The 12,661-nt window shown below is 40.6% G+C and overlaps 1 protein-coding gene and 1 long non-coding RNA gene across 5 annotated transcripts in view; one reads left to right on the plus strand and one right to left on the minus strand.

The window, feature by feature from the left end:
• Nucleotides 1-10,754, plus strand: part of DNM3 (dynamin 3) — a 469,385-nt gene extending 458,631 nt beyond the window's left edge. For 2 of the 4 annotated variants that reach the window (XM_084791203.1, XM_084791204.1), the window contains one exon: nt 1,372-6,170. In XM_084791203.1, coding sequence (XP_084647329.1) covers nt 1,372-1,441 — 70 coding nt within the window. In that variant the 3' untranslated portion in view covers nt 1,442-6,170. Of the gene's footprint in view, nt 1-1,371; nt 6,171-10,582 lie in introns of those variants that run through there. The other 2 variants (XM_084791206.1, XM_084791207.1) reach the window with 2 other exon arrangements.
• LOC311602767 overlaps nt 1-12,661 on the minus strand; it is a 65,817-nt gene that overhangs the window by 49,483 nt on the left and 3,673 nt on the right. The gene's annotated exons all lie outside the window — the stretch shown is intronic.

Below are 12,661 nucleotides of genomic sequence, written 5' to 3' on the forward strand. Positions count from 1 at the left end.
AGGGACTCTCTATGACTTCATGTTAAAGTGGTCAGCAGTCTCACCATCAAGGCACTAATGGCGCTTCTGCTTTGATGTTACCTTGGCTTTGAATTTTACCTTATAGCTTGTGGTTTGTGTTTGTGTTACTTGACTTGAGAAACAAACCTAGGCCTTCACAGTGACAATACCAGCTCTAACCTCCAGGAAACAGGTGTGGTCTTGAGACACTTCCTCATTGTTTTCTTCAATTTTTTCATTGTTGTTGTGGTTGTTGTTTGAGACAGGGTTTTTCTGTGTAACTGCTCAGGCTGTCCTGGAACTCGCTCTGTAGACCAGGCTGGCCTCCAACTCACAGAGATCCACCTGCCTCTGCCTCCCAAGTGCTGGGATTAAAGGCATGTGCCATTGCGGCTCAGCCTCTTCATCTTTTTCAATGGTTTTCTTCATTCCAGAAATGGGTATCCGATCTGATCAACTTAGTATTCCAAGGTCAAAAAGATGAATAAAACTCTATATAGGGTCTTTTGGGGAAAAAATATCATCTGGAAAGATTGGTCAAAGATATTTCCACTTAGGCCATATGTTGAATTAGAGAGTCATAAAAACCATTCTGGAGGTGGCTGTACCCACAGAGAAAACTCATGAACATATTTTATGCCACAAATATATTTCAAGGAAGTAAATAATATGACTCGATAATGTCATGTTATTCTCAAGTATACTAACATTTAATCACATGGATGGCTTTCAGAAACACCATGACCAACCAGATAGTGGCTGATCCTATTACACACCTTGATAAGTCCTGTAAGACCACACACAGGAGCTATCACTCCTGCAGACTACGTGGGAGCTCACACCCAGCCTGTTCATAACTTTAAAGGCCTGGATTTCTGATTTTTGATGGTCTGCATTAGAAGCAAAATGCAGAATAATTGGGGAAAGTCACTGCTAAAGGCAATGAGAAGTGCCTAACACAGAGACGAAGAAAGATTTAAAACCAATGTTGGGACTTCACACACCTCATTAGTTCCTGGAGTAGGCATACTTCAGCACAGTTCACTCTCTACAACCATTGTGCTCAGCTGTCACAGATCTGTGCACTGTGTTTCAAGTGGCTTTCAAATTATTCCGTATTTGTATTCATATTGGGAGAAATCTCTTTGGTTTTGATAGCTATCTGCATAATGAAAAAATATACAATTCCCCCTTTGAAAATTAGGATACCTGGATGACTCAAAGATGGCCATCTTAAAATCATTGCAGATTATGACCACTCCTAGGGGCCTGAACTGCATGGGCATGCGCATGAAGACTCATTGTCAGCGTTCTGGAAAACATTTCCGCTATTATATCTGTTTCTTTACCTGTCTTTTTCTCTTTTTCTAGCCGGAGGCCACCCCCATCACCAACTCGTCCCACCATAATCCGTCCACTAGAATCCTCTCTGTTAGACTAAATGAAGTGTCTGGCTTGGCAATTAATCACTAATGACTTATGCAAAAGCAACATACTCGGTAACCTTTGCAGTCAACCATGAGTAGTCGCATGTATGGACATCCATAGGCAAGTAGCCAGTTTTACTAATGTATTCATCATTCATCTTCATTGCTCATGGTACGTCAGACCTTCGGGGTTTGACTGAAAAACTGCTAACCTGTAGAGAGGCTTACTATGTTGTACTGACCAAGGCCGTTGTGTATAGCAGTCCTATACTTTGGTACCATTTATCTATCCAACATATGTTTGAACTTGCTCTGTAAGAATTTTCTACACTGTCTACAGAGAAGCTTAGAGCAATTCTTAACAGATATAAAAGAGTGAGCTTAGAGCCACACAAATTTTCCTGCCCATTGTTTAGAATGACAGAAATTCTGTTGTCTGGTATTAATGCCACCACCTACGCCATAAATGCTTACTAAGACTTCTTTTCCTACTTATTTCATAGGACTGTTAGGAAGCAAGATTTTAAACCTAGGATTGCTTAAGATGGAAGCTTTTCAGGAGCATGAGGCAGTTGGCAAAGGAAAGTCCACAGGGTTTGCTCCTGGTGCCAGTGTGTTTGTTTCATGCTAGCTAAATGCACAACCAACAGTGAAGCAAAGCTTGAGTTTTTTGGTAATCAGTTGATGAATTTGGCTACTTTCAGAGTTCAAGGAAGAAGCAAAAATATCAGCATTCTAAAAGTATCTGGGATAATATATTATTTTCTCATATATCTACCTACTTGTAGGAAGGCTGACATTGAAAATGTTTAATTTTCCAACTGATGGGGGGGCATGGATATCTAACTCCATTTAGCTATTATCACCATCACATCATCATCATTATTATTAGCTAGAGCAAAATTACATGTATGCTAATACATGGTTCCTATGTTTTACATATAAATTATTATGCAAGCATACCTTTAAAGTTACTTTAATGTCTCTACCCATTCCAAACTCTCTTAAATCTTGCAGATTAATATGACACAATTGCATTGAAAACATGGTCCCTAGTATGGAAAGAAATTCATCTGAGATGCCATGGTTTAGGAGCACTGCTCATATGTTTACCGATGCCTTGCTTCTGAAAATGCCTTTGCAATACTGAGCTGCAAAACAAGTTTGCAATCTCTAGCATTTCTAACACTTATAAGAGCAGCCAAGCCTAGAGGTTACTAGTTCAACCTTGAAGCTAAGTCTTGGACTACCCACAGGCAGATGATTAACATATAGGAAGTAGCTAGAAGCCAAATGGAATTCTGTCTGCTAACTGCTCCCAGACTGCAGGGCGAGCATTCACTGAATTGTGGTGTCCAGTGACATTATTCCATATTCACAGAAGTAAATCAGGTTTTACTGACTGCAGTGTCTCCCTTTGAAGGCAGCAAACATGATTTGTATGTGAACTTCACTTTAATTTCCTGTGCAGTTTCTAACCAAAGCAAGAAGCTATAAAGTATGACATAAAAAAATTTTTTTAACCATTATTTTTGTTTAAAAAAAAAAAAGGAAATTTCCAAATTCAATGACACTGTATTGAACTTATTCTAATGGGTTATATCCCACTTATAATTGGCTAAATTTAGAGAATCTGAGACATACAAAGGGGGTCATTTCAACCTTTAAGTGACATAGAATATTACTGCTCTAACTTCTCAAACATTTATCCATTGAAAAAAAAATTGTGAATGGAACTCATATACAAGCTGTACATTGTCTTTGAAAACAGTGTCCCAAATAAATGGAAAACCGTTCAGCAAACCTTCACAACTGAACAGCTGGTGGGCAGTGAGGTCTTCTCACAACACTTGCTCCATTTAGGCTTCCCTTCGCTCCCTCCTTTGAGCTCTCTAAAATGGGCAGCTAAGGAATTACATACTTCAGGGTCTGGCTTCGTTCATACTGTGGTTTTGCATCTTGCTGTATTTCAAATTTTTTCCTTCTGTTAGGGGAAAATATTGCAGAAAACCACTGGTGTGTTCTCAGATCAGCACAAACCAGTGTCAAGGAAAATTGGGGATTTGTCTCTCCAAGTTTCTTCCCACTGATCTTAGACGGTAGTAGATGACAGTGTCTGTCACCTTTGGCTTTTGCTTCTTGAGCCACAGATGCCCTGTCCCAAATGTCTCCCTTTGTCTGGACAGTTTTGTCCTCTCTGCCACTGCATTGTATCTGGTGGCACCCAAAACCCGCTACCCCACCCCCACCTCAGAATTTCAACAACGGCATTCCAGAATATTTTCAGTTTGCTGCAGTTCAAAGGGGTTGCATCCTGCTAACAGAAGACACCAACCTGAGCGAAGTCTGAATCTCTGGAGTGTGCCTAGTTTGTGGGGTGGCACGCACACCAGGCCTTGAACGGGGAGTGTAAGCTTGAAGGGCCTTCTGTTTCCCGTTCCATATCCGATCTCTGAGTCAACCTCCTGATTGATGATTCCAGTGCTGTCAGCACAATAGATGTAGCTCTACCTTTCTATCATCATCATCATCATCAACAGTGCTTTTAGGGCTTGAAAAAAATAACTGTACACGTTTGATAGGTAAAGCCAGTTTTACTGTCACATGCTAAATTTTGCATGCATATTGTCAGCTAGCCAGAATAAGCATTTGCTCAGTTGTGGACGGGATGTAAAACGGTGTTGATTTAGAACAGATACATCTCCAAAAACCATCTACTAAAGATACCTTCTTGAATATTGCTTTTAGGTGTGTTTTATTAGATAGAAGAGTAGTGGGGTCTACTTATTGGCAATTTCTCTGTCTGTGCAGATACATGCTCATTCTATCCAAAGCATAACAAAACAGTTCGTGTGATATAAGTATTCTAAATTTAGAATTAAGAAGTAGCCACATATAGTCATTTGTGATTTTTTTAAGACTGTAGCCATACTCTAAAATATGAAATGGGACCTGATACCAGTATGTGACAAGTGTCAGTGTTTTCTGTGCACTCATTTTCTCTGCATGTCTCTAGGAATATATGTATATACATAGAAAATACGTATTTTGTGTCCTTTTGAGTAAATAGATTCAAAAGCAATTGCTTAATGCCATTAAGCATGAATGTAATTATATGTGCATTATATGTATGTGTACGAGTATAAATATCAGTGTAAACCTGTGCTCAGTATGTAAGACTTTGGGTATATTTTTAACTGTGATAATGCATATGTTGGGAAGGCCCGCCATGCCATGATTACAGTAGTTCTTTTCTCATAGCGTACACGAGAAACACGAGGTTTCCTAACTCGCACTGTATATAATCTGAGGAGCACAAAGCTTGTAATGATAACCATGACGAGGTAGAGTAATGTCTATAGTCATTTGTAGTGAAACCCACAGCACTGCTACCTAAGATGGAGTTACCCTTTGGTGATACTTTGAAAAGCAGAGAACAGTGTTAGAAAGCTTTTCTCTAAGGCCTCTGGTTAGAATTGTGTTATTTGGGGATTGCTGAGCTGACTCTTAAAAATAAAAAAAATAAAAAAAAAAACCTAAGTTGATCTATAGAGTCATTTGTTCTCAATAGTAAAGGCTAAAAGAAGACAGAGAGTCAGCAGCATAATGAAAGTGATGGGTCTTTCTGAGCGAAACTGTTCAAACATGTCAGGGAGATGGTTACTTAATTTTTTGCAGGTTTGTTGTCTACTCTTTCAGGTAAACCTTTTGCATTTGGCAAACTGTATTCATTACTTTAAATTGGTGGGGATCTCTGTAGGATGAGTAATAAAGCCTAAACAGATCCCCAAGCTGTCTTAATCCTGTGAAAGATGACTGTGTGTAAGACCCAAGCCATGAGTTTTATGTCGTTTCGCCCCGGACTGCCAGCTGTGAACTCAGAGCTCCTGTGAATGAAGGCAGTTTTAGAGAAACAATTGATAGTTCACCAGATCAGTTAGTCTTTTCTAAGGAACTCAATTTGTCTTCTAGGTAAAAAGAGGCTATCTGTCTAGTTGGTATGTTTAAAATTATGTGGTGCTCTGTATGTGAGACTTTAACAACATTCTAAAGTATATATAGTATATGCATTGCTGGTTGTGTATACATACATACATGTAGTAATATCTGTATGTGTGAGAGCAAGAGACAGGAACCTCAGAGAACCTCCTATTGGAAACCTGTTAGTACTGGTATACTGGTGAGACTTCTCATTCCACTGGTCAAGGGCTTCACACGTGGCTCAGCTCAAGGCATTAATTTCTGTATAACCTGTACCTTTAACTTCCTTAAACTTCATTCATAATATACTGTTTTCAAATCGTACAAAAAAAAGCTCTCCACTGTCTTATATACTGACTGCTGCCAATCTGTGAAAATCATTTGTCACAACCCAGAAGAAACCCTACCACTGTAGCCTTGTGTGTGTGATCTCAAATGCACTGCTCTCGTTCGGTCGGCTTCTGTATGTTCCTCTCCTCTCCCTGTTCTGAGTCAAATTTCACTTTGCTTTTGTATGAATGATGAGTGTATAGACGTTAAATCCTGTTTTCTCTGTTGACTCTTTAATTAACATGAGCCAGAATACTTTCCACTGTCTTTTTGCCACTTCTGGGATTTCTTAATGCTGGATTAATATGGATTCTGTGAATGGGATTTTTGAAGCAAATTCCTAAAGCCTGTATCATCCTTGAAGGTCATGTACCTATTGTGAAAATGTGAAACTGTATTTCTGAACCCGAAATAAATTATTACATTTGAAGGAACCCCCCCAATTCCTCATTCTTGTATACATTTGAGTTTATGCTGTTCAGTAACACCTGGGAGTGAATTTCTATTGTTCCTTTGCTTAAATTGGCCCAGCAATACTAAAACGGAGTGTGATAGCATTCTGTACTTCTGTCCTTAAGTTGTGGGAAAGGAGTTTGGTCTTTTTTTTTTTTTGATAGAGCGAATTAGGTAAATCAAAGGAAGGGAACTGGGAGGCAATATTTCCTCTAATTTGAAATAATAAGAGTGTAGGATTTGAACCTCAGACATCGGGGTGGTATGATCTTTGCCAAGAATGTGACAGTTTGCTCCTGGGAAGGAAGGATTTGTGGGAAAACCTGGGGAAGTAGGAGGAAGGACAGAGTTACCGCATACATGGTTAGGTCAACAGAACACAAACACTGTGCAGCTGGGTTATAGATGTCACCTGCGCATTGGGCAGAGTGGAGGAAATGCAGCAGTCTGTCTGATAATAGGAAAACGGAAGTTCTCGGTAGATACAACCAACCTTCCTCCCACTCTTTTGTCCAAATAATAAACACCTCCTAGAAACACACATGGCTCTAGACTACGTTGTCTGAATGCACACAATAAAATGATAAGAAGGGAGCGATATTAGCTTAATTTGCCATGCATGACCGGGATCTATAATTATTGGAAGGAAAGCTGGGTAGACTGCTGAGATAATATGCCTTTCTAGCGCTATTTCCTTCTCTATGCATTTCCCACGAGCGGAGCACCCATCCTTCAAAGGAAGCTTTCTCCTAGGAGATGTGCCTAAGCAGCATGCCCGTCACTTGTGCTTTGTTTTAATCACATGATTCTAATGCGCAGCAATACTATCCAGGATAATATCTAATGAAAATTACAAAAATCCCAAAGGACAATCGTGTCACTCCTTGGCCACTTTCCACTTGTGCTTTTAAAACAGTTCAGCCCCTTGATTTGTTCTTAAGATCCCCATCTTTCCAGCTGCAGCCTTTCAGTTGCACTTTGAGGAACTCATCTGGTATCTGGCCTCACAGACTCGATCTGCCCTCACCGGCAGGCACTCCTCTACCAACGCTTGGTGCTGTCACATTTGGGGTTATTTGTTGGTGCTCTTTCACACTAGAGTGACATAATAACTACAAGATATGCAAGAGATACTGATTAAAATTACCACTTTAATTCACAGCCTTCCAAAATGCATTGCCTGAGATTATAATGAGTAGGCGAATGGGCACGCGCGCGCGCGCGCGCGCGCACACACACACACACACACACACAGAGTCATTTTATCAGTATGCTTTGGGAAGTCATGCCTATAATTTAAATGTCTTCTACGGAAAGAAAATAAATCAAATTATGTTGTGAATCTTTAAGAGAGTGATGGTGTCCACCAGCGTCTCAGACTTCTTTGATCACAAGAGTTTCATTCGTGCAATGTTGCACAGAACTGGGCGCTCTAAGGCACCTAACTTTAGAAAACATTGCTTTGGGGACATTAGGCAAGAGGAAAAAGTGATTTGTATATGATGATTATTTTAGAGTAAACTGTCATCAACAAGAAGTTGTGTGCCAAGTTCAAGTGTAAGAGCAAGATGAACTCCTAGCTCGGGACAGACATGGATGTACTGGTGACCCCATGACAACAGTATCTGAGTTCCCTGGCAGAAGATCCCATAAGATCAGGTGCACAGAAGCAGACAGGCATGCACAGGCAGTGAGGCTTACCAAACCTGTGTGGGACTCATCCTCGCCTACCTGAGCTTTCCTCCCCTTTCAAAAAAAGATCCAGGTCCACTTAAAATTAAGCCTCACCAAAGAAAATGAGGGCACCCCTCCCCCCGAATTCCTGCTGTCTTTCTTTCCTCCTTTCCTGTACTTCAGCTTCACTCCTCTGCTGTGGGATGTTAAGTTGCCCAAACGATGAGCAAAGCAACCCAGCAGAGGTTGTTTGAAGAAACTTCACAGAAAAGAGGAAACATAGAAGGAAAATCTTGTGGGGAGTTCATTCCGTGGCAGGTTTCCCCATCAGACTAAATTGCAGCCATGGGATAAGAGCTGAGAGGATGTATGTAATTCATTATTAATAATTGAGTTATCAAGGATGTATGTAATTCATTATTAATAATCAAGTCTTAATGATTTTTCATCTCTTGCTTGGGAAAAAAAAACTTATCTGTGAAGTTATTTTTCTGACCATTTGAGAAAATATCACCTGGGTGTGTAATCTTGACTATATTAAGTGTAGGTGCCTCTGAATATCAGTTTGTTGAACTTTGAGGTTTGTTAACTCGGTTCTCCAGTACCTCTGCACTTTTTACATGTATAAAGGCCACATACGTTCATCACTTGCCTTCAAGCACTCTATAAGCAATATAGAATTCTGTCAAGAGCCATGGTAACTAACAGGTCCATTGAATGCTGTTATTGTCAGCGCTGCTTTACTGGCCACCAACGAGAGTGTTAGATACAGGGTAAGTGAAGACGGGAAGAAAGGAGCTGTGCTGAGGGAGCGTCACCACGGTGTTTGCAGCAAACTTCCTGGCTGTCAGTGAAATAAATTTTAGGACATAATGTGTCTGAATCCTGTTTCTGGACTGGAACACCAAACGAGCTCCCACGGGAAGGTGTTTTGGCCTGTGCTGGTAGGAACGTCCCTTCAGCACTGTGGACTTGCTGTTCGTTTTAATGGCTCACCCCCCCCCCCAACCAGGCTGAGGTAATTAACGTGTTCTAAAGCCCCTTCAGTACTTGAAAATAGTTTCTGTTTGCGAAGCAGGTGATAAATCTCATTCAGCCTGACAGAAATGTAATTACACTTTCTTCATGAAAACGCCAGGGAGGGATGACCATTACCTGCCTCTCACAAAGCCCAAGACTCGCAGACCTCCCACAGTTGAAAGGTTAGGGCCTAGGAACAAGGTTTTCATCATTTAAATAGATGGGAAGGCCTCCTTAGCATAGCCAGAGTAAATTGGAGTGGAGGGGAAAAAAAAATTTGCTCCAGAACTTAGGAAAAACAAGGGTCCGGTTTTGGTTTTCTGTTTTTGTTTTGTTTTGTTTTGTTTTGTTCTCAGCCACTGCTCAGGAAAAACCAAATCAGTTTGGTCCCATTAACATCTCACCGAAGATTTAAAAAAGAAAAAAAAATTGTTTGGGGTTTTTCTTTTTATAGACCCAACTGTAACCTTAACAAGACCGACGTGGGAGTGAGTATGTTGCTGGACATCTGGGCGGGTGGCTCCTAGTGAGGTCTCACAGGGAGGAGGACTCTTACAGAGTCCACACTGAGACTCTCACAGTGACTCGGTTAGAAACCGAACAACAAACGCGCAGACTTCTGCTGGAATCCCAGGGCAGTCTTTCTTTGGCCTGCTGTCTGTCTGCTGCAAAGCTGTTCCCAGCAGAGTGGAAGTTACCGCATCTTCTGGAGACCGGAGGCAGCTCAAATTCCAGCGGCTGACGCCAAGCCGCTGCTGCACAACTCTGTACCCTGCCTCCACGATCTGTGGCCTGAGACAAACAAGCCAGGCTAGGGATCTGGACAAACTAGATCCAGAAAACCAAGTCTGTGTACCCTGGACCCACTTCCCAATAAATCAGGATTTTCACTGCTCCTTGCTCTAAGAGAGAGGGAATTCCTACAAATCCTGGGGCAACCAAGCAGCAGCCCTGGCATGCTAGTTTTCCTAGACTGGATTCCAGGCTGCCATACCACACAGCTGTTCACCTCAAAACAGATTCTTAGTTACAAATCCATGGCTGTAGATTAATCCCTGAGGTTTTCTGTGTTGGGAAGGCGTTTGTTCATTTGATCTTGATACTTTCTAATTTCCTCACTTTGAAAAGTATTTGACTAGTCAATATGATAACATAGTAAGTAAGGTAGTAAACTGAAATTTTCCTCAACAGAATTCTATAGCTACTCCTTTCCTTACTGGGGAGCAGGCACATCATTTATTTAAGTCTTTAGAAGTAACTGGGGGTGGGGTGGGGGTGTCATAAAATTAGGCTTAGAAATCAAATATGCAAGTCCAAAAGGTATCTGTAATACTGATCCTAATTCACCTAAATTTGATTGCAAGGATTTATGCTTCCATGGTGCAAAATGGTAACATTTTTGAATGGTCAAATTGTCTCAGCATGCCACTGGTACCCTAGCAGCATCTAGTCACTGCTACCTTTGTCGTGTGTGGCGGACTTTCATCTCTCCTGCATGTTTGCCTGGCCTTTTGCTTTAGTCTGGATTTTTTTCTGTTTGTTTGTTTTGGCTCCCCCCCCCCCCCTTGATTTGAATTAGACTTTTGTGGGATATTTTTTGCATGCTATCATTTGAATTTATTTTATAATTTAAACATCGTCTTTCTCCTCTACATCTGTTTTTCTTTTTTTGTTTCGTTTTGTTTTGTTTTCACTAGGAGACCCCCTCCTGCAGTTCCAGGCCGACCATCCTAACCCCGTCATTCAGTCATTCATCGCCTTTTGTTTCCAACAACATGTCTACCCATCATATTTAAAAGCCTTCTTGTTTGCACTATATGTCATATGTACATAAAAACTTTTATTTTTGATCTGTGTCTAATTAAAAAATAAAGTTTATTCTATATAAAAAATTATATGTGTTCCATTTCTTTTCCTATAGAAAAAAATGACCCAAATTAAAATAATTCACTTAAGTTAATGCCGGGTAAGATGAAAATTCATTTATCTAGCCTTTAAAAAAAATGAATATTTTGAAACATGGCTTCATGTAGCCACGGCTGGCCTTGAACTCCTAATCCTGTCTCAATCCACCCAAGTGCTGAAGTTAGCAGCATGTACCACCACACACGGCTCCTGAAAATGTTTAGTGTGATATATTAAAAACTAAATGGGAAAGATTTACATTATTAAACCACTGTGATTTCAGATACTCTTTTGCAGAGAATAGGAGTGTACTGAATTTAACAATAAGCTAATAAAATTTCAACAGAATACAAAAAGGAAAGGAAAGAAGGAAGGAAAGGAAGGAAGGAAGGAAGGAAGGAAGGAAGGAAGGAAGGAAGGAAGGAAGATAGATCTAGGAGTCTAAAAGGGACACAGAAGTCTCAACTCCTTCAACCTGCCTCCAGAAATCTTACCAATAATTATTATTGCCCCAAAATATGTTCCTATTATTAGCATCCTAAAACTATTATAGAAGATAAAAATAGAATATTACGGAAGAAACTGTGGGTATGAAACATATAAACTCACAAATTCCATTTGGCAAGTTTAGGGGTAGAGAGATAAATCATATCGCTTAAAATAAATGCTCAATAAAGAATGGAATTGCCACCTCAGGCAGCTTCTTCAGGATGTCGGTGACATGCCAATGAAAGAGGATAATTAGAAGCTTGGGAGAGAGAAAACTTTTTAATGCATTAAATAAAATACCAATATTGAAATTTTAGGCCATTGGATTTTTTTTAAACAAGCCTCAAATTTTATAGAAATAGAATGCTTGCTTTTAAAGTAGTATACTACATTCTGCCAATTGTATGGCAGCTTTGCCAATGGTTTTTCAATTTAATTTGTGATTTTTCTGTTTTGGACATGTACATGGGCTGAGTTTGAATTGAAAAGCAGCTAGCCCTCCTCGGATGAGAGCCCTTGTGAAAACGCCTCATTTCACCGTTTAAAACAGAACACCACACGTCAAGAGAACAAATCGTTTCTCTGGAACTAGCCTCCCTTTTACATTTCACCTGGGGCAGTCCTGGCAAAGGAAGGCTTGAAGATGACCTGGGCGGAGAGCACCTCATTACTCTAAAAGAAGACCCCCTCATTAAAACCATTTTCTTTCGACCACAGAAACCACTTACATCACTTTTAAGACTCAAATTCTCCAGCCAAAAACGCAAGCCAGCTTCTCGGGTTTCAAGTTGCTCATCTTGGGTTACCACCCTTTGTGCTGTACTGAAGGTCCAGTAATGATCAGGGAGGGTTACTGGTGACAAAAGTTCAAAGACTCTAAACTAAGGCATTCAGCTGGCTCTCCTGCAACCCAGGGCGACTGAGCTGATGTGAAACTGTACACACTGCCATGCCTTTTGCCTTTCCCTTTCCTCAGTCATCACTTGATAGTGGTGTGTGTGTGTGTGTGTGTGTGTGTGTGTGTGTGTGTGTAGTATGTATATGTATATGTGCTCACGTTTGTGCAAGTGTGCATCCGCTTATGAACTCACAGAGGCCAGGGGATATCCAACTCTATCAATATCCACCTTATTCCTTTCAGTCAGGGCTTGTCACTGAACTTGGAGCTAGGCTGGTGGCCAGCAAGGCCCAAGGAGCCACCTGTCTCTGCCCTACACAACACTGGGATCACATGCAAACTCTGGCCTCACTTGGCTTTTCACATGAGTGTTGAGGTAAGACCTCATGTGTTCCTGCAGCAAAATAGTTAGATGTTGAGCTATTTTCCCAGACCCCTGAACTTTAAAATATTCTTATTAGGCAGATCCTTATACCAGCAGACA

Source organism: Acomys minous, assembly GCF_964271855.1.
Source record: "Acomys minous genome assembly, chromosome: 1".
Taxonomy (NCBI): Eukaryota; Metazoa; Chordata; class Mammalia; order Rodentia; family Muridae; genus Acomys; species Acomys minous.